At 48.3% G+C, this 18,942-nt stretch overlaps 7 protein-coding genes across 8 annotated transcripts; 3 read left to right on the forward strand and 4 right to left on the reverse strand.

The window, feature by feature from the left end:
* Positions 1–24: 24 nt before the first annotated feature.
* Positions 25–4,618, reverse strand: E1B28_009814 (uncharacterized protein). Its single transcript, XM_043154735.1, has 14 exons — positions 4,509–4,618; positions 4,398–4,454; positions 4,134–4,345; positions 4,030–4,068; positions 3,346–3,973; positions 3,223–3,284; positions 2,596–3,165; positions 2,301–2,544; positions 2,082–2,252; positions 1,865–2,031; positions 1,674–1,811; positions 1,452–1,622; positions 1,274–1,393; positions 25–1,222 (listed from the first exon to the last, which is right to left on the reverse strand). Exons 3-14 carry the CDS (start codon positions 4,236–4,238, stop codon positions 626–628), a joined length of 3,012 nt encoding a protein of 1,003 aa, XP_043007192.1. The 5' UTR covers positions 4,239–4,345; positions 4,398–4,454; positions 4,509–4,618; the 3' UTR covers positions 25–625.
* Positions 4,619–5,384: 766 nt separating this feature from the next.
* On the reverse strand, positions 5,385–9,016 carry E1B28_009815 (uncharacterized protein). Its single transcript, XM_043154736.1, has 10 exons — positions 8,967–9,016; positions 7,789–8,904; positions 7,455–7,729; positions 7,295–7,397; positions 7,159–7,240; positions 6,981–7,110; positions 6,576–6,926; positions 6,446–6,524; positions 6,292–6,395; positions 5,385–6,230 (listed from the first exon to the last, which is right to left on the reverse strand). Exons 1-10 carry the CDS (start codon positions 8,991–8,993, stop codon positions 5,567–5,569), a joined length of 2,931 nt encoding a protein of 976 aa, XP_043007193.1. The 5' UTR covers positions 8,994–9,016; the 3' UTR covers positions 5,385–5,566.
* E1B28_009816 (uncharacterized protein) lies at positions 9,017–10,769 on the forward strand. Its single transcript, XM_043154737.1, has 4 exons — positions 9,017–9,181; positions 9,236–9,291; positions 9,346–9,451; positions 9,506–10,769. The coding sequence occupies exons 1-4, from the start codon at positions 9,044–9,046 to the stop codon at positions 10,517–10,519; spliced, it is 1,314 nt and encodes a 437-aa protein (XP_043007194.1). The 5' UTR covers positions 9,017–9,043; the 3' UTR covers positions 10,520–10,769.
* A 51-nt stretch (positions 10,770–10,820) lies between these two features.
* E1B28_009817 (uncharacterized protein) lies at positions 10,821–12,477 on the forward strand. Its single transcript, XM_043154738.1, has 4 exons — positions 10,821–10,883; positions 10,935–10,963; positions 11,022–11,233; positions 11,287–12,477. The coding sequence occupies exons 1-4, from the start codon at positions 10,881–10,883 to the stop codon at positions 12,324–12,326; spliced, it is 1,284 nt and encodes a 427-aa protein (XP_043007195.1). The 5' UTR covers positions 10,821–10,880; the 3' UTR covers positions 12,327–12,477.
* E1B28_009818 (uncharacterized protein) lies at positions 12,399–13,580 on the reverse strand. 2 transcript variants are annotated; one of them, XM_043154739.1, is made up of 10 exons: positions 13,401–13,580; positions 13,271–13,347; positions 13,079–13,183; positions 12,997–13,017; positions 12,847–12,939; positions 12,783–12,793; positions 12,676–12,727; positions 12,603–12,621; positions 12,538–12,544; positions 12,399–12,487 (listed from the first exon to the last, which is right to left on the reverse strand). In XM_043154739.1, exons 1-10 carry the CDS (start codon positions 13,468–13,470, stop codon positions 12,481–12,483), a joined length of 462 nt encoding a protein of 153 aa, XP_043007196.1. In that variant the 5' UTR covers positions 13,471–13,580; the 3' UTR covers positions 12,399–12,480. The 2 variants fall into 2 exon arrangements, with proteins under 2 accessions (XP_043007196.1, XP_043007197.1); XM_043154740.1 differs by lacking the exon at positions 12,399–12,487 and having other exon boundaries at positions 12,516–12,544; positions 12,676–12,793.
* Positions 13,581–13,687: 107 nt separating this feature from the next.
* On the reverse strand, positions 13,688–15,103 carry E1B28_009819 (uncharacterized protein). Its single transcript, XM_043154741.1, has 3 exons — positions 14,546–15,103; positions 14,483–14,493; positions 13,688–14,430 (listed from the first exon to the last, which is right to left on the reverse strand). The coding sequence occupies exons 1-3, from the start codon at positions 15,032–15,034 to the stop codon at positions 13,872–13,874; spliced, it is 1,059 nt and encodes a 352-aa protein (XP_043007198.1). The 5' UTR covers positions 15,035–15,103; the 3' UTR covers positions 13,688–13,871.
* Position 15,104: 1 nt separating this feature from the next.
* On the forward strand, positions 15,105–18,875 carry E1B28_009820 (uncharacterized protein). Its single transcript, XM_043154742.1, has 14 exons — positions 15,105–15,375; positions 15,435–15,442; positions 15,496–15,585; positions 15,644–15,659; positions 15,722–15,789; positions 15,849–16,073; positions 16,129–16,193; positions 16,241–16,305; positions 16,362–16,378; positions 16,436–16,562; positions 16,621–16,685; positions 16,736–16,803; positions 16,863–17,347; positions 17,409–18,875. Exons 1-14 carry the CDS (start codon positions 15,291–15,293, stop codon positions 18,710–18,712), a joined length of 2,688 nt encoding a protein of 895 aa, XP_043007199.1. The 5' UTR covers positions 15,105–15,290; the 3' UTR covers positions 18,713–18,875.
* Positions 18,876–18,942: the final 67 nt, after the last annotated feature.

The following is an 18,942-nucleotide window of genomic DNA, read 5'->3' on the forward strand; positions in this document are numbered from 1 at the left end:
CTCGCAAGTAAAGCGCGCCTCGTTGCGGAAAGATAGCCTCACTAATACTATTGCTGAGGATTGTAAGTATCTGCGGTCCTGTAGGTGTAGCGCGATAAAGATGAAAAGTCTAAACATAAGAAAGCATCCGATTGACAAGGTTTCTAAATATAAGTAACGACTTTATACAGCTGGAGGGGGAGCAATAACTACAAATGACAGGCAATAGTACTGCAAATGGAACTATTAGACAGACAACCGATAGTATGAGTGAGGGGGAACCTGTACACATGAGGTGGTAGTGGCCAAAATATAAGAGAATGTTCAAACAAGGAAAGCGCAAGAATACGAAACAGAATGAAAATATGCAGGTGCGGGGCAAAATACAGTTGCGGGTTGGTATGATAGATGATATAGGTGTGTTTGACAAGAAGTCGCCCAAGATGGATTTGAAAAGGAAGCAAAAGGGGGGGTAAAGGGTTCAGGCAGTGGGAAGACAGTGGGAACAGCAAGTCAAAAAAAGAAGAATTGGAAAGGCTTCGAGTAATGTAGATCGAGGTTATTGCATTTATGCTTGGTATCGGGTTTAAAGAGAGAGAGAAAGAGAGAGAGAGGAAGGATCAACTGCTTTCGTGAACCAGCTCAATCACATGCCGTAGCCAAAGGCCGACCTCTGGTAAGGATCCCCAAGGGCGTTGTGAAGAGCAGCACCACTAAAGTGGTTGACACCCCCGAAAGGTGCATTTCCAGTAAATCCGTTCTGACTGTGGCTAGAGCTTCCTTGAAGGACGTAGTTATCAATGGACTGGGGTTGTAAGCTGTGGAGTTGCGACAAAGGGGTTCCATAGGTGCCGGCATTTTGAAGAGAGTACAAGCTACTCTGACCACTATACACGTCTGCAACCGAGTTTCCTTGCAAATGACGTCCGGAGCTCAGACCTTGGTTGCCCAAAGACATATTGACCAACGCCTGTTGTTGGTTGTTGTATCCACCAAACTGGTCAAGATGCTCTCGTTGAAGCTTATTCTGGATTCGCTTGCCATAAGGCGTGTTGCGAATCAGAGGAAGGACAGGGCGGATCCCTTCGACGAGCATGGCACGTTGAGAGGGTTCAGCGTAATCCAAGGCAGTCTGAACACAGTAGTTCCCGTACGAGTCGCGGAGAAGTTTCTCGAGGCGGGTGCGGTTGAGTAGCTCCTCAATCAGTATCTTGCGAGTGTTATGCTCAGCAACACGGATGCACTATTGAAGATGTCAGGACAACCTTCAGAAGGCGTGGGAAGAACAGCATGCCTTTTCGATGACGTTTGAACTAAATTTTTGAACCGAGAGAGCACAGACGTTGCCGGTGAATTGACGGATCACGGCGTCGCTGAACCGATTATCGTTAAGATCGAGAATATATTGGACGACCTAAAGGACGCATCAGACAGTGGACTTGTACGACAGACGGAAGGAGGTGGAGACATACGTAGTTACCATATGGGTCTTGAACCAACGTGAGTGCATTGAACGTGATCTCGTTGACCAGCTGAATTCTCTGATGGTCAGAAGCATGATCAATGCAGCGTTGGAGGACACAGCATCCATGACGGTGGGTCGCAACCTCGACGCAGTTTGCGGCAACGGCGTTATAAATGAACTACAATCCCAAGTGTCAGTAGGTCACACTCCATTCATCAACTAAACTTACCTGGTTATCTTCGGGCGTCAACTTGTTTAAACATTTTTGGATGACATGGTTCCCGTTGAGGTCCTTGATGAGCACCACCACATGTAGGCTTAGAGCGACAATGATAGAATGAATCTGAGCATTGTATCTAACATCAGCCTGCGTCGCGACCGTAAGTGTGATAATGGGAGAAGTTTGAAACTTATACTCACCTGTCTTCGAGTGGACAAGAAGTCGATCATTTTCTGCACAGCACGAGTTCCATGCATGTTGAGTGAAATGTTGACCAGATCTTGCGCTACAGACTCGCAGATAACGTTCCGTTGATCATCCGTTGAATACTCCAGGAGTTTTTGGCACAAGTAGTTGCCGAAAGGATCTGGAGTAATGGTTAGTAAGTGCAGACACGGATATCAAGTCAAAATTTACCGGTCATGAGGTCCGCAAAATGACCAAATGTTTCACGGAAAATCATATCTCGGTGCTCGGGTGCACCTTCTTCTAATTTCTTTTGAAGGTAGCGGCATCCATGTTGGTCCTTACACAATGCAGGAATTTCACCCTGGAGGTCCTCTAGACGTGTCCCAGCGAAGCGATTGACTGGTAAAGTGATGAGGATTCAAACAGCAGTGAGTCATTTTTACTCACGATCCATATCACCTCGTTTATGCTTTGGTCCGTGCAAGCCATTCATCTTGCTGTCAACGCCGGAGGGTGAACGCCCGGGCAGACCAAGTCCATAACGGGAACCGTTATGATGGTAAAGAGCTGTTGAACCGCTAGTGGTACCAGACGCTGGATTGCCCCGACCATTGCTCTCGAAGCCATACGAATTGAAGCGACCATTCTCGTGCGGGCTACTAAGTCCGTAGCCAGCATCGAGGTTGTATTGCTATATTGGCTGGTCAGCAACGGAAACCGGTAGCAACGGAAACGAACGCACTGCATCATCTAATCCACCGGTGTAACCGAGAGAACCATTCTCATATCGATTAGCAACTACGCGAGAGAGAGAAGCTTGTAAATCCGTAGGATTCACTGGGCTATCACCCAGACCGTGGGTGGCCGACAAACGACCATTGAGAATTTGCGTTTCCGTGAGCGGAGTGCCGGGTGTTCTCAGAAGATGCGATGGATTGGCTGAAATGCCGAGAGGAGTCGCAGGAACGGACCGCGTGGTAGCATTGAGTCCCTCAAGAAGATTCGGTGGAGAACCGCGTCTAGATGATGGGGTTGGAATATGCGGGTGGCCCTGAGGATGTTGAGCAACAAGAGGGGTAGAGGATGCCGAAACGGTGCCACCCAGTTTATTGCCGTGAAGGTCATTAGACAGATTCAAACTCGGGTTCGTCACGCTCCGTCTCTCTGACCTGGGAGCCAAGTTATCAGGTCCGCGATTGAATTGCCACTCAGAAGACTTGTCGCGCGCTTCGAGAGGACTACCAGCAAAGGAACCACGAGGAGATTTCTGACTGAGGTGGGCCAGGTCTAGGGCAGCCGAAGAGGTGGAAACCTATATTTTACACACATTAATACTCAAAACTTGGAGATTCCAAAGGTAAACATATACCTTATTCCCGTACGAGTTTGAATACTTATCTTCGTCAGAGGTCGGGAGATGCCGCATGGCATCTGAGTTAAGAAGGTTTGCATCAAAATGTACGATACAAAGAAGGTGAAGAAGCATGCTTACTATGCATCTCCTGATCCAGCTGCTCATCCAACATCATGCCAGCATTGTAAGTGCTAGCGTAACGAGCTCCTTCATCATCGGGATGACGTTTATTCAATATTGAAGCCGTGACAGAAATCGGTGCTGGAGAGGCGCCCCGGGACCGATGGCCTTCTCCGAGTGCCAAACCTTGCAGATGACCAGCGAGTTCCTCATCATTACTACTGGCGGATGTACGACGGCTTGCAGGCATACTTTTGGCAGCCGAACGAGAGAACGCCGAATTGTTGATGGGATGACCGGAAGCCAAGTCCGGAGAAAGATTGACGGAAGGAGCGTAGGCAACAGACTTGCGTTTGTCTACAGAACCTACGGCTTTGGAAAGAGTGTCAACGTCAACAAACTGGTTGTGGCCATGTTTGGCAGCCAAGTGAGGTCCTTGAAGGGGAATGTTCAAACGGGGAGGAGTGGTAGGAGCCGACACTGCCAGGTGTTGAACACCGGTAGCACTACCGGGTGAAGAGGGGTCGAAAGGTATGCTGAGGAGTTCTTGAGCCTGTTGTTGCTCAAGAGCACGCATCTGGTCTTCAAACATTTTACGCTGAAGGAGGCGTTGCCGTTCGTGTTCAAGGCGTTTGAGCTCGACGCGCTGAAGTAGCAAGTCGTGAGGAATGTATACCATGCCAGACTCACACCACAACTCACTGCAGAGATATCCGACATATTACTCCCCAGCCTCGCAGCCTGTGTTGAAAAAAAAAACCTCGCAGTCAGTAAAGCAAAGATGGGAATAAGTGAGGAATGCCTACGGAGTCGGCTAGATCCAGGAAAGCAGGAGGGCTCTGCTTTCGCTCGTCAGAAGGGGAGGAGGTATTATCCGTAGGTGAAGTAGTATTTTCCATATTGTTGTTCATTTTGTACGTAGGGAAAAAGAGGAGTCCAGCGGTGAACGACAGAAAGCGAAGTGAACGAGCAGCAAAGATATGAAATAAAGTTTAGAAGCACAGTGTGATCTTGAGAACTGGAAAAGCGATGAAGGCAGGCGATAGAGCGATGAGAAGGGTTGCACAAACCTCAAATCCAATTCTGAGCCTCTCTAGATGGATGTTGGTACAAAAGCGGCAGACGGGCTGAAAGAAACGAGGTTGAGAGATGATGGTAGTAAGAGAACAAGAGCCACCGACCCTTTTAGAACTCCAGATTCGGTGAAGAAGTAGGAGAGAATGAAGAAGGATTCTTGAGCGTAGTGTATTATATGCTGGTCACTGAGCACGATAGATTTCAGGACCCTGACTCAAAATTCCAACGAAATTCCCGGCACGTTCCTTCAAATATTATATATTTCAAACTCCGGTCAGTGTCAGGGTCCTTCCAGACGCCCATCTTGAAAAAAAAAATAGTACCACAGCGGCGGAGAGCTCATCACCGCTACTTAGCAGTAAGTTTTACGAGAAACGCTCTTGCCGTGCACGACAGCTCTTACAGGCCTACCAGCCTCGAATCCGGATACCGTCGTATTGAGATGTGGATCCGACCCTACTCCCTCCCACACCAATGGGCGAGACCAGACCCAAACAAAATACTTTATTACGGCATTCAGGTTGAAGGCTTTGTCCTCACAAGGACCCTGAGTCAACTCCGCCAGTCTGTGGGTGGGACCAGTGGGACCCCTCGGCCTGTTTAGACTTATATGTATACGTTTGATCCCATCCAAAGCCGCAGAAGATCATTCATATCTTTTTTCATAACACTTCTAGTCTCTTCTTCAAAATAGATACATACCTAGTACTGACAGGCGAAGAACAATCATTTTGCAGCCCTCAAGCAGAAAGTAGTTGCAGCATGGAACAAAGCAGCACCAGACGTGAACTCAGCAATAATAATGAGCTGCACCATTGTCGCGAAGGGTGCCGCTTATAAGGCCGTGCACATGTTTCGTTGCCACATTACGAAAGGACACATTCGGTTGGCCAGAATTTTTTACGCGTCTTTCTCACCTCCAAGTACCTGCTTTCTTTTCGCGCGCGAGGGATCAGAATTGAAAAGCACAAATAACGTATGACGAAGTGATATTCCATGAATGGGCAGGCAAACTCATAATTACATACATCATCAATAAATCCGTACAAATATCTCACGACCGCCGCTATAACCTCAACGAAGGCCTCACAGGAAAGTCACTGCGTGTCTGAACTGGAGTCGTACTTGAGGAATAAGAATACGAACTCATCCGCCCACCAGTTTACTCGCTGACATGAGCGATCCTGGGAGGGGTGTGCGTTGGGCCCCGGTCTGGATGATGTTTTTCGACCGAGTCGGTATCGAGATGTCCATTCCCGATTGTCGATTTACTTTCCCGGACGTGATCCACACCCTCTACGCTCTGCGTATCACCACGTATTGCACGTCTATCGAAAATTTCTCCGTTCATGTCGCCGTTGCTGTGACCACCTTCTGCACTTGTATTCCCATCACTCGGAGTAGACGTCGGTTCAGATTCCACGTTGACCGTGTTAGTATCTCCCGTATTCATACCATCCTTAGCTGCTGGTGTCGTTGGTAGAAGTGAGGATGGGTATCGTGCACGCAGGAATCCCGCCAAAGGCGAGGACAATCCAAGGAAACGCGAGGATGATTTCTTCGCGGTATCCAAGGACTCTAACGAGGTATGATGAGTGGTAGGGGACGTACTGCCGCCCGCTGCCGGTACGTGGTTCGTCGTGGTAATATTATTCAACTCGCTTGACGGAAGGTCGAGATGCGAATTCGCTTTAGGCGTCGTATTGTTGGTCACTGTGGGTGCCGGTGACGATGGTTCTTCTGCTTCTTCATCAACGTCGGACGACGAAGTCGTGAACTCCTGCTCGGTCAAACATGCTACGGGCGAGAGACGCGAACGAGGCGGGCTGGGGACCAAGGTAACGTTGAGGCAAATCATTACAACATGGGATACATAAGATTGCTTACGCGGCAGGGACGCTCGCGCCGTCTGTGAGCGTAAGGAGAAGGTTTTTGAGGTTCGGAAGTGTATGTCGTATGTCTATAGCACGCAGGTCAAAATCCGCCATTATCTAACAACAAATTTAGGCCTGGGTATGTTTGGAAAATGACAACAACTCACAAGCTCGATGTCTTTGTTGAGTAGGAAGACGCCATATTCGTAACGATACGCGTCGACACCTTTGGAGAAGAGAGGGAACCTGGGTAACATTCTGTCAGAATAGACTAGCGACCGTATGGAAGGCACAAACATCCGAGGTCCAACCATGGCAGAGATGCCATCGCGAATCAAACTCCGAGAGCCTATGTAAGTGACGGGATAAACGAGACCTTTCCCTAGGTAAGTGGCTAGGAGGTGAACGAGCAAAGCGGCGTATCCCAATGCCGTAGCAACGGTCTCTTCGTTGATACCTTTGTGATTAGGCAAAAAGGACGGTGGAGCCGGGTCCGTGGCGGACAGCGGTATTGGAAGGGGTACGTCCAATATAGTGTAAAGAAGGTCAGGAGGAGAGAAAAGTTCGATAGGAAAGATCGAGGCGAGCGTCGATATCAGTACTGCCCGCGCAGGTCTAAAAACCGTTCGAAGAGAGTTGTAGCGGGAACTGTAAATTCGATATTGAGGTAAGTCGTTGAAAAAAAAGCCAAAGGAATCTGACCGTTCATCGACAACCTCCTCCTTGGTTTCTTCGCTGTCCTTGGTGAGTTCATCTTCTTGTGTTCTGGCGAGAAGAAGCATCTCTCGCCGGTGTTTCAATTGTTCATGTCGAACACGCATGTCGTCTCGTACTGGAAGAATTCATTGAACATAGACATAACTTGACAAGAGGAACTTACTCTTCTGTGAGCTTTGGCTAACAGTGATATAGTTCACCTTCAACTCCGTCATTTGTGATTCTCTCTGCGATAGTTCTCGCCTCTTGATAGGGAATGAGCTCGAGTGACACAAGTCGTAGAAACAATGTTTACTGACCAACATTGAGATAGAATTCTCCATAATCGAGGTATTTACTCCCTCAGCGATAGTCGTAAAGGAGGCCTCAGTATCAGCTATACATGTCTGGAGTGAAACAAGCCTGAGAACAAGAGGAAGTTCAGGAATCGCGAGTCATAACCACCATGAAGGCACTTACTTAAATAGGTCCTGCCAGGAAGAGGTTTTGACGGCAGTGTCTTCCGAGTGCTGCCGTGCACCACGACGGATTCTCCTGCTGGGTAGCGCTAATTCGGGAGAGGAATCGCATACCTCCTTAACCTTGCGAGCGTTAGTTTCTGGATCTGAGGCATATCCAGAAGGAGATGGTGTGCGAGTTCGGATGAGATTATGGGGAGCAACGTAGAACCTTTTTGCAGGTGAATGTAGGCCGAGAATAAGTGTATTGGAAGGAAGATGTAAGGTATCATTAGGCTGACGCCATTACTTATTGATCAGTTTGAGAGGGAGGACGAAATGTAGATAAGACTCACGTCTTCGGAAAGGGGATGCAGATCCGACAGATCAACTGTCCAGTGTTCTAAAATTTGCCATTCGTTATCCACCGTTCGCGATATCTCCTTTTCTTTCCCTTTCCCGTTTACTATACACAAATTGTCGCGGTCATCAACCCCAGTACCAGTTTTCGCCCATAGTTCAACTTTGAAGACATGCTGGCTAAGATCGGTTCCAGGCGCGAACTCAGATCGAGGATCAACACAGAAAGAAGGGTTGGTGGATGGCCGGTGGATTGACGACATGTAATCAGGAATGGTAGAACTGTCCGTGACACGACTCGTACTAGGTCCCTGACGTCTCGAAGGTGGTATTGGACTATGAATAGACGATGCGCGTTTGTGCTGTGCATTTCCTGAGCGAGTGTTGGAAAGCGTGCGAGACTTCAGCGTTCCACTTAAGGATTCGCGGCGTGAAATTGAAGGCGACCTATCGGGAGTAGAGGGGAACTGGGATTCTTTTGAGTTGGTTTCTAATCTTCGTACGGGAGCCTTATGTGATGGCATATGAGGCGAGGGAAAAGATTGCTGAGACGTGGAGGGTGTGTGTGTGTTGGTCCATTCTGGAGGTTCAGCTTCAGCGTTTTCCAACCCAAGGGGTACATATATCGCCAGAAATGTTTCGACTAGACGATCCCTGAGTACTCTTTCGAGTCCTAATTGAGAGTTATCCGATGACGTCGAGGGTAATGCTTTGGAGGGCTCATGGGAGTAAGGGTCAGGGAAAGAAGATGCAGAAAGGTTATGCACGGAGCTTATGGAAGTCGTGCGTGCCCTTTGTGATCTGACTGCAGTTTGACGATTTCCAGAGGTAGAACTAGTGGTTCTCTTCCTTGCTTTGGTGTCGGACGGGCTGGTATCCCTAACGCTCCTCCCTTCGTCCGAATGGAGACTTCGAAGTGTTGTGGTTGAATTGGATGATATTCGACGGCCGCGTTTTCGAGATAAAGTTGCGTCCAGATCGTCCGGGAGATGTCCATGAGTAGCGAACTGGGAATGTTCTGTAGGTTTGGAAAGGGCCGAGGCGAACGCATCGCGCAACGGGAAGGGGGTCAAGTTACAGACTTGTATCGACGCAACATGTCGAATACGGCGCTGTTATGAGAGGGGGAAAGGAATATAAGAGATCATGAACAAAACGAATCGGATATGAGTACCTCTACAACTTGCTGGTCGGGTGTCATGAAAGTGGTGCGTGCCGGCAAAGTCGACTTGGACCACCACCTCCATCATCATGGCTCCCAAGCCTATACCTCAGAATGCTCTCATGAAGGCTGAACTCGATGCGAAGGCCATGCCTCCTCCACCACTTCCTGCACCTCAGATGTCGATATTAGAACCTGAAATGAATGCTCTAGAAGGCTGCCTCAAGGTGTCACGTTCCCGATTGTCTGACCCTATACAGTCTTCTTATCAAGTATACCAGAATGCTGCAGTTAAATTTGGGCAAATTCTTCGATTTCATTCTGACACTCAGAGACTGTAAGGTGGCCCTTCCTCTTCGTGCGATGAATCCTTTGAGCAAATTGGTTACAGTCATATCCGCAAACATATTTCTGCTCCCCCTATTTCCCTTACAGCATCCCTTGGTCGTGAACTGGAGCTCTATGATCAACTTTGTGAATTAGTCGAATCGCATTTGGTGCGTCGCGTTACACCCTTGCACATCAAAGTCAATACTTATATGAAATCAAAGTTACGGGCTATATCTATCTTACAGCGGGATTTACAACAAGAACAGTTGCGTATCAAGGAAGCAGAAGCAGTAGCTCTAGCTGCTCAAATCAAGGACGGACCTATGTCTCCTACCTCCAGCCGAGGTCCACTTCCAACGGAGGATCTAGCGTCCGAGGCCACACAACCTAATGATGTTGCTTCAAATCCCAGTCAATCGCCTTCTGTACCTCTAGGAAGGCGACCCTCTGTCATTTCAATATCTTCACTACATCGACCAACACTCCCTCCTAAACTCGATCTTTCCTCGACGTCATTGCGTCTGAGTGGGGAAGAGGCCGGGTTTCTTTCGAGTGGACTTCACTCACCTGTTACACTTGCACCTCGTTCTGCCCGCCCCACGGATTATACAGACTTGATGTCAGCCTTCGCACCCTCTGCCGACACCAGTCACGTTGACATGGACCTCACTCTGCCCGATTCTGACGCATCCAATAACATGAACCTGGATGTAGGCAGTTCTGCTGACAAGCCCATCGAGCTCGACATGGAGGGGATGGATACTATGGACATGGCGATGACGGATTTGTTCGGCGATACTCAAGAGACCATCTCCAATGACAACGATGTCGTTGAAGGACTGTTTTCGCCCATCGAGGGACCAAGTGAAGCCTCAGGAAAGCTGAACAAGGAAGACACCAATTTTCTGTCGTCGTTGGGAGTTGGCACCGGCTCTAATGCAGATGATATATTCTCATCTTTGCAATCAGCGAGCGATCAACCGACGGAAAGGAATGGGGATAGTCTGCAGATCCCTCTGACCAATGCTGAAGCTGCCCCTTCTCCAGGAACGTTGATTGCCTCTCTATCTGAGAATCCCGTGCCAGCACCGTCTACCGAGAATTCGGATGGGGGACAGCCATTTGACTTTGGTTTTCTTACCCACGACTCGCTTGGGGAGTTTTGGGACATGGGAGGTGGAGAACAGGGTCAGTCTATTGTCGGTCCGATGAACCAGGAAAGTTCCAAGTCTTGATTTTGGCTACACGCACGAGTCATTAGGAGGATACATCGCGAAGCGATGCTTTGAATGACATGTTCATGTCGCTCAAGCAGTTGATGCTGGGTGAAAACGGGGTTAGTTGTGGTGCTCTCTATAGAAATAGGCTAGTAGAAACACCCAAGATGCGCCTTTAAAGTAACTTTATTAATTAGTATGCATATGCCTGCTATTCAATGTCAAGTCACTATTTCCAAATGCGTGGTCACATGCGCATGGTGCCGACTCTGCCGAGTACATAGACAAGAGCCTATGCACAATTTGAATCACCCCTTTCCCCCCAACCATATCAGCGAAGCTCACACCTACGAGTGACCTCCTTTCTTAGCCAACGAAAATGGTAAATTGTTGCGCATGTCGACTCGCATACCAGACTGATACATCTACTCAGGTTTTCGTCAATAGCAAGAAGTTTGCCTGGTTCGTCAATATATTTAATCGCGGAATCAAAACATTCACAAGTGCGTTGCCCTGCTAGTGAATCTTGTATAAAAGGCCACCGCTCTTCTGCCTGCGCGCATACCGATAGAGCTCTGTTCGAGATCAAGAAGAAGGGTCGCCCAATCTCTCAATGCGAAACATGTCGTACACTGCGCCAATCAAGGAAGATGCACAACAAGTGTATGTGTACCTCAAAGGAGAAAATTAGAGAGGATGTGTTACCACTACCAGCTTCGGCTGGAGCGAAAGGTGGGATGAATCGCTGTCTGCACGCATAAAAACTGAACTAAACGCTATCTCAGCCAAGAGGTTCATCCCTATTGCTCCTGCTCTACCTAATGGGCTGAAGGACCTTCAATCCTCTTCAAACTGCTCTATCACTATTCCGCCTGACAAGCGCCAGCGAGGTATATCACCCGGCTCCAAATCCAACTCACCTTCCTCCATGTCTGATTTGGCTCACTGTTCCTTTCCAGTGACTTCTCTACTCAATCCTTGTTCCTGCAAGAACGTTTGGAGCTGCAAATGTCTCAATAAACAATCTACATTGTCTCCTGGTAATAGTCACTCGGAACTCGGAATTCTGGCAGAATTAGCAGCATCATGTTGCACCAACATGTCTTCAACATCAACCGGTCCGCGTAGTATCTCCCCGGACCCTCAACCCCCCTCCAAGCGTGTCAAACACAGACATCTCGATTACCTATCACCTCCTGTTGAACTTCCGCCCTTACTATTCTCGGATTCGTCGCTGGACTTTCCTTCGTCCTCAAATGTTCCAGATTTCGGCATAATACCCTCCTTGAGCGAAATTAGCTCACTTGCGGGATCTGGATGTACGTGTGGCGTAGAATGTAATTGCCCCGGATGTGTTGAACACAGAGGACACGAGTACGCTGATACGACTGTTAGAAGCTGTGCCGATGGATGTGGGACTTGTGTCGATAACACGCACGGCATTGCACTTCCTGGTTCAGACTCGACAACTAGCATAATTGACCAGTTCTTCGCCCGAGCTGCGTCTCTACCGTCACCTCCCGCCAATCGAAAGATGGGTGTTGGAGTGCAACTCGATCCTATGAATGTTATGGTCTATCCGAAGACCGCTATTGAAACGAAGGAAAGGGGTGTACCGTTTGGGTTAATTACTGTTCCTAAGCTTGAATGTTGCGGTGGGAATTGTGGCTGTCCAGATGGGCATTGCGGATGTGGGAAGAATTGTGATGGTTGTTGTGCTGAGCACAATCATGAGAAGGAGCAGCAGGAGGGAAATCGGAAGCAAGTAGGAGAGGCTGAGGTCCCGGTCAGAAGCTGTTGCAGTGGGAGGACTGCAGCGATGTAGAGTTGGTGGGGGTGATTTCTTTCTTTGTTCTCCACTTTATCGTCAACGTTGTATTTGTACTAAACCACGCCTTGTTTCGAGATGAATACTTGTAGAGGTTACTACCCTACATCCATATAAATACATTAGTTGCTAAATACAGAGTCGTGTGCTGTTATACCCTGTTGCGAGTGGTTAGATGAGAATTAGACGGGAAAGGAAAACGTCCTACGTGTCATCTAATACATGAGGACCAAAGTAAGCCATGGCTAGGAATCTGGAAGGCAAGAAGCATACCGTCATATTGGAATTGCGTCTATGCGAGCGATGAGATATTTCACAAGCCGTTGATCCTCGGTGTAAACCTCACCTTCTTAGGGTTATCTGGAGCATGCTTGACATACCGGTCGTTGTCAATTGGTCTGCTCGAATGATTCAATTGCTTCACGCGTCCTTTGCTACAGACACTAGACTGACCGTCGTTTCTCCTAAATTCGACGGTGATGTTAGCATTCCATTTGGAGATAATTGAAGCACTTGCCCGGCAAGATGCAAGCATGCTCTGCAGTGTAACGCAAACAGCGATAACACTCAAGACGGGAGACCATTCGTTACCAAGGATCGAAGCGCAGATCTAGATATAGTTGAATGGTGAGACAGACCCAGTTTTGAATGGAGAGTCGGGTCGTACGTGACCGTTAGAGTAAACGTGCTAAAATAGGGAGGAGAGGTCAGTTGAAATGGGGAGATTCTCTATTGAAAAACGGCGTTACTGGATGGACGGGTATCTGTCTTCCTTCGGTCTGAACGAACTGAACGGCAGGTGATGATATGGGGTATTGTTGGTCGAATCTGAATTGTAAAGTGAACTTCTCATTCTGCAGAATTAATGACTGCCAGTTAATAACATATACCACTAGATCGCGGCTGCGAGACCTGACAGATAAAGGTATATTGTAACTTGCCTGGTAAAGGGATTCTCCCATAACTTCAAGGCTGAAACGCCAGCATTGGAAGTCATCTGCTTTCTCTAGGTCAATACCTATGGGGGTTTCAAAAAACTATTCGTCCGAGAAACGTTCGATTGAGACGCACCAACAGGACACCCGCCATTTTGGATTTCCATGAGCTCCTTGGAAAGTCTTCGACTCGAGATCGACGTCATTCTCTTCCAACTCAATGAGCTCTACTAGACTTCAGACACCTATTCTGAAGTGCTGCACTAGAACACGTCGGGGTAGATTCAGCTGATACTGAAATGGAAAGGACGGGAAGAGTTTGTTTAGGCTTGGCTGGCATATCTATCCATAACGGTACCAAACACAGGTGAATGAACTTAAATTTTCGCCCGCTGGGATCTTGAATGTCATTTATCCTCTCCGCTTTAGAGTCACTTGTCTTCCCACTATGAAAGATACAGGGATGTTCAGGCGCTCGCGGAGATGTAGATCGAGTTCTCTTCTCGCCGAGTTCGTAGACGTGGCTTTCTGGAATGCTCTACGGTTTGGTCAGGTTAGATACACGAGCAAAAACTTTTTGATATCCATATCCATGTTCTACATCTCTTCATTGCGCTACTTTCTGATCAGTATCCTGCGCTTCCTTAACTCGTTGCTCTCTGTCCACGTTAATTTCGTCCAGAATCTCCCGTGCACCAGTCTCGATCAACACTCGTGCTAACTTCGCCCCTACTTCCTCCGATTCTTCTGCAGACTTGACAGGCTCTACCAGTGTATGTTCGACGTGTTGTAAACCATTCAGAGACGTTACACATCCGGTTATCTGGAGCGTTGTCGACCGCGTCTGCTCGTTATACTTCAACGATGTGGAAACCCCAACAGGAACACTGCAACCCCCTTCGAGCACCCGCAGGCATGCTCTTTCAGCCAGACATATCCACCTGGTGTCTTCATGAGTAATCCTCCTGCAAAGTTCCAGCGCTTCTGTATCATCGCTGCGAATTTCTACAGCTAAGGCGCCCTGCGAAACAGCGTAATACAGCGTAGGAGGGTTCAAATCGGAAGTCAAGCGGTGACCCATGCCGATCCGTACCATTCCGGCCTTTGCGAGGATGATTGCAGCGTAAGGACCCTCCGATGCATCCAATTTGGCGAGCCGTGTATTTCTAAAGGGTTGTAAGGCTAAGTAGATTTAAGAAGGTTGACGTTGTAACGCACAAATTTCCACGCTGAAAAAGTATCAACGTGGTGATCCCCTTGAATGAAGAGCTCTTTACTCACTACGTCCTGAAATTTGAGGCCTGGGTATTTCCTTTTGAGCTGAGCCACTCTCCTAACACTACTCGTTCCAACTACACTTCCTTCTGGGAGATCGTCCAGAGTTTTCCAGGTATTCTGGTAACCTTCCTTCACCACGAGACTGTCTACGGGATCCTCCCTCTGAAGGACTCCGGCGATCCTACAACCCTCGGGTAGGGTAGTCGGAACATCTTTGAATGAATGAATGAGCATGTCTACTTCACGATCCAACAAAGCGACCTCGAGTTCCTTGGTCCAAAAAGATTTTCCTCCGAGCAGATAGAGGGCCTGTGATTGGTTCTTGTCCCCAGCAGTCGCCATGAATGAAGTGGTGAACTTCGGAGTTGAAGAATCATTAGAAGTGGTTGGGTATAAAGCCTGGAGTTTTTCGAGGACGATATTAGTCTGAACTTGCGCGAGCTGGGAGCCGCGAGATGCAAGCACAAATGTCCTCGGGGTATTCGTGGTCATCGTCGATGTCGATACAGATCTGGAAAAGCAGTGCCGTGTCAACCGATCGATCCGCCCGTTCTCAGGCTCTTTCTTGTGCTCCCACGTTCCTCACTGTCGGAGAGGCGTTCAGGGCTATTGTGGACGCTCCTTCGACGACGTCGGGCCCTGGTGACTTCATCAAGGCGAATTCATCTCATCCTCTTTACGACTTACGAACTCTTACGAGAAACCTAAACATATCTACCACTACTCAATTTGATTACGACAGAATATAATGAGTGCAGAGAACGAAAGATGCTTCAAAGAGCGTACGGAGGGTGAGCCATCGTTGTTGCAGAACGGAGACTTGGTATTCGGAAGTGAGTTATGGCCAGTGTCATCCATTGATTGTACTTTGACAATGGAATTCTTCGTCTAGCTCACCATGTAAGACTGCATTTAGGCAACGTTCATGGCTTCAACGACTGAAAAGAATGTAGGTTGGATGGATAATCGCCTCATTATTTACATTTATGGCAACCGCTGTGTCGATTTGGTTGGTCTGCAAGCACCTGAAATGGTACACAAATGTGAGTAGCTATCCGGCTCGCTGCACGTACATATCCTCTAATCCTTCGTGTGCATCAGAAACGAGAGCAGCGCCGTCAGTATCATCTGTTACACTCTTACTCTGTTTCCGCATTCTCAAGACGGTCATAATGTCAGATATCGTCAGAATCTTATTCATGGTACCGGTTTATGCCATCATTAGTCTTGGTTCGTATTTCTTCTGGGTAAGCTAGGTTGGGGTTGTTGTACAAGTCACTCGCTCTGAACCTTGATTTTTTTGCAGAACCACTCGACACCACTGATCCTACTCCGAGACTGTTACGAGTCCACCGTCCTCACTTCATTCTTCTACCTCTTACTGATCTATATGAATCCCGATCCTGAAGAGCAAAGAATGATCTTTCGGAAAGTCGGTCTATCTCAAGTGGCCGATAACGAAACGTTACGAAAGGGAGAAGAGATCAAGAAGTGGGTCTTTCCGTTAGGGTTCATCAAGTGGAAACCTGCGGTGTGTCCGATGATTGTAGTCGTCCCCTTCATGTCGCTTATATGTTCTTTCGAAGGACGGCCTATATTTCTTGCAAGCCATGAAATGGGGTGTTTTGCAGTATTGTGTCCTGAGGCCGCTGTTCGTCATACCTCCTTACATTCGACTGAGACTCAAGTTTTCTGCAGGACAACTCTCGCTGCCGTTATCCTCGACTATATTGGCCTATATTGCGAGTCGTCTTGGAGTCCTGGTATGTCTACATCTCTTAATTCCGTCCTTGATTTTCACCATACTGAGTCCTTGTAGGTTGGGGTCACATCTATGCAAGTGTCGTGGTTCCTTGATACCGACTCGAAATTGATTTATCTACCCCAAAAAAGCTTGTGGTCATCGTGTCGCTTTCGGTCACCGTCGCCATGTACTGTCTAATCCAGCTCTACGTCGTCTCTTCCGAACAGCTGGCACCCCACAAACCGCTTCTCAAGTTATTCGCTATCAAAGCGGTTGGTAAGTGGTTGATGATTTGCGTAGGACTACCAAATACCTGACCTCAGAAATTTTCAAGTGTTTTTGACCTTTTGGCAGGCAACCTTCTTGGGGGTACTCGCCATGTTTGGCGTGGTGAAGGATGTGAGTGCTTTGCTGGTTTCCTCTACGCAATTTGATTGCTTTCCTTTCAGACGAAGTTTATGACTGCAGAAGACGTCAATATCGGCATCGGCGCATTGCTGGAGACATTCGAAATGACGTAGGTCCCACTATACATATACAATCAACCATTCCTTCGTGCTCAAAACAGGATTTCAGGTTGTTCGCCTTTCTACACGTCAAAGCGTTCACCTATAAGGTATACAAACCAATCACGGGTTCGGAAGACCTACCGCCTTTACCAACTAATCGGCTGAGAGCCCTAGGGCACGCTATGGACTTTCGGGAGACGTTTCGCGAGTTATGGGCTGGATGCGTGTATATGTGGTCAAAGATGCGTGGACAAGAACCTAAAGTGGATGTCGTAGCAAGGAGACAGGGATATTATGAGAATGCGTTTGGCAGAGCCCGACCATCGGCTTTTACTACGACACCTAGTGGAAATGAAGGTCTCAATGATAAGGACCGTGACGTGATGTTTCCTTCGGTTAGAGTGAACGTGGAACGTACGATGGAGATTGGTGGGCGACGCGAATGGTTAGGGGCAGGGAATTACTATGGGTATGGGATATATAGGGAGAAGAGTGAGGAGCTGGAAGAGCAGATTGAAGCGGAACTTGCTAGACGGGGGTACGGACGAGCAGGTCAGGAAAATCCGATCACACCCAAGTGGCTACCTATTTGCTCACTGTATATCATTTGTAGAGATTGGAAGAAGAGGAAACATCAAACCTTCTGCCGAAGAAGAGGTCGGACATCCGCGCGAGCGGTCATGGTGGCGCACACTTTACAATCGCATCTCACAGTCTACGGAGCCTGAGTATGAGTCCAGGCTTTCTCCTTCCCCGTCACGGAAAGTCACACATTCGAAAAGGCGATCATCTCGGAGATCTTTCAGACGTCAGGACCGCGACGTAGAGCAGGACCTCCTAACCGACTATCGCATTGGAATGGATGACCCGCCTCCTCCAAGCTTGATTAGAAAATATCGTGCTAGTACCCAGAGTCCACAAGGAAACTCACTCTATGTTGATGCTCGACATCAGGACTCGGATGCTTTGTCTCCACTCTCTGTCTATAATGAGTGTCGTCATTCCCAATTTAAACGGCAGCAGCAACAACAGAGAGGAAATGTTCCCCCTCCGATGCAGCTACTGCCACCCTCAGGCCGACCAGCCGATAGGCGTCTTCTGTCACCCCCGGTGCTAGGCTCGAGCCCTCCGCCGAATTCACTTCTCCTGGCGCCCGTTGTACAGCAAGGTATTCCGTCAAATGATAGTCTTCTGGAACGTATGTTCCCTTCCAAAACAGATTTGGTATCGTCTACAGAACATACCGATGGCGGATTCATGACCTCTGCCCCACCATCTGCTGAGAACGGGCACGTTGTCGGTCTAGCTGGGGAAAGGCGAACTTTTCTATCACAGACGCCTACGCCAGTGACACCAGAGGTAGCAGCTCATCGGATTGATGGGCTTTATCGTTCTCCTCGCAACAGAATGAGTACGCCGACCTCACCGCAGGCCTCTAATTCTTTGGCATCCCCGCAGAGGTCACAAGTCTACTCTCAGCAACACCTATCTCGTGTACATAGACAGTCCCTTCCAGCTCCAGGTCTACGGCAGAACCATATGGCATACCCACCACCGCCAGGCCATCGCTTCGCCCCCAAGGTTCTGACTGTTCCGGCACTTCTTGGATCGACACATAAAAAAGAGGCAAGACCGCCTCAATATAGTCCAGAGCAGATGGACAGTACGGTCGCGCAGTCCTCATTTTCTGGGACGCCAGACGTTGCAAAGTACCGTAGTCCCAACCAATACGAGCATCTGCAAGAGGAATCCAGCCGATACCCAGGTTTACTCTCAACACGCAAATTCCTGACTCCATCAACGATACCCGGGAGGATACCTAGCTACACCAACCATCGCTTCCCTGGTGGTGCTTTTTCTCATTCTAACGACGATTACGAATCGCCTGGGGGGTTTGGTACGAGCCAGAACCGTTGATCATGCTTTTACGATTCTTTACGATCTTAGATCCGAGTGCTCTATGTTTATGATTTTGATGATTATTGATATTTATTACTTGCTACATAAGGTTACTGATGGCTATTATTGCTCTTCATGAATGATACGACACCCGGAAAAAAGAATACACTAGTTCTACGCACATGCTAACCGGTCCTTTCAAAGATGAGCTTTGCACTATAGCACCTATTCCTACAACGGAATAGACG

This window comes from Marasmius oreades, chromosome 6 (genome assembly GCF_018924745.1).
Source record: "Marasmius oreades isolate 03SP1 chromosome 6, whole genome shotgun sequence".
Classification (NCBI taxonomy): Eukaryota; Fungi; Basidiomycota; class Agaricomycetes; order Agaricales; family Marasmiaceae; genus Marasmius; species Marasmius oreades.

What these genes read in the sequence shown, in the direction of transcription:
- E1B28_009814 (XM_043154735.1), bottom strand. Translation starts at nt 4,238, where the DNA reads ATGAACAACAATATGGAAAATACTACTTCACCTACGGATAATACCTCC. An exon ending in ATATGTCGGATATCTCTGCA is followed by an intron (nt 3,974 to 4,029) that starts GTGAGTTGTGGT and finishes TTGCTACTTCAG; the next exon opens with CGCGTCGAGCTCAAACGCCT. An exon ending in CAAACTCGTACGGGAATAAG is followed by an intron (nt 3,166 to 3,222) that starts GTATATGTTTAC and finishes TGTAAAATATAG; the next exon opens with GTTTCCACCTCTTCGGCTGC.
- E1B28_009815 (XM_043154736.1), bottom strand. Translation starts at nt 8,993, where the DNA reads ATGACACCCGACCAGCAAGTTGTAGAG. An exon ending in TAGCCAAAGCTCACAGAAGA is followed by an intron (nt 7,111 to 7,158) that starts GTAAGTTCCTCT and finishes GAATTCTTCCAG; the next exon opens with TACGAGACGACATGCGTGTT. An exon ending in GCCATGGTTGGACCTCGGAT is followed by an intron (nt 6,525 to 6,575) that starts GTTTGTGCCTTC and finishes AATGTTACCCAG; the next exon opens with GTTCCCTCTCTTCTCCAAAG.
- E1B28_009816 (XM_043154737.1), top strand. Translation starts at nt 9,044, where the DNA reads ATGGCTCCCAAGCCTATACCTCAGAATGCTCTCATGAAGGCTGAACTC. An exon ending in CATTCTGACACTCAGAGACT is followed by an intron (nt 9,292 to 9,345) that starts GTAAGGTGGCCC and finishes AATTGGTTACAG; the next exon opens with TCATATCCGCAAACATATTT. An exon ending in AATTAGTCGAATCGCATTTG is followed by an intron (nt 9,452 to 9,505) that starts GTGCGTCGCGTT and finishes ATGAAATCAAAG; the next exon opens with TTACGGGCTATATCTATCTT.
- E1B28_009817 (XM_043154738.1), top strand. An exon ending in AATAGCAAGAAGTTTGCCTG is followed by an intron (nt 10,964 to 11,021) that starts GTTCGTCAATAT and finishes TTGCCCTGCTAG; the next exon opens with TGAATCTTGTATAAAAGGCC. An exon ending in AGCTTCGGCTGGAGCGAAAG is followed by an intron (nt 11,234 to 11,286) that starts GTGGGATGAATC and finishes ACGCTATCTCAG; the next exon opens with CCAAGAGGTTCATCCCTATT.
- E1B28_009818 (XM_043154739.1), bottom strand. Translation starts at nt 13,470, where the DNA reads ATGACGTCGATCTCGAGTCGAAGACTTTCCAAGGAGCTCATGGAAATC. An exon ending in AAATGGCGGGTGTCCTGTTG is followed by an intron (nt 13,348 to 13,400) that starts GTGCGTCTCAAT and finishes AAACCCCCATAG; the next exon opens with GTATTGACCTAGAGAAAGCA. An exon ending in GACAGATACCCGTCCATCCA is followed by an intron (nt 13,018 to 13,078) that starts GTAACGCCGTTT and finishes TCCCTATTTTAG; the next exon opens with CACGTTTACTCTAACGGTCA.
- E1B28_009819 (XM_043154741.1), bottom strand. Translation starts at nt 15,034, where the DNA reads ATGACCACGAATACCCCGAGGACATTTGTGCTTGCATCTCGCGGCTCC.
- E1B28_009820 (XM_043154742.1), top strand. Translation starts at nt 15,291, where the DNA reads ATGAGTGCAGAGAACGAAAGATGCTTCAAAGAGCGTACGGAGGGTGAG. An exon ending in CTGGAGACATTCGAAATGAC is followed by an intron (nt 16,804 to 16,862) that starts GTAGGTCCCACT and finishes ACAGGATTTCAG; the next exon opens with GTTGTTCGCCTTTCTACACG. An exon ending in ACGGGGGTACGGACGAGCAG is followed by an intron (nt 17,348 to 17,408) that starts GTCAGGAAAATC and finishes TATCATTTGTAG; the next exon opens with AGATTGGAAGAAGAGGAAAC.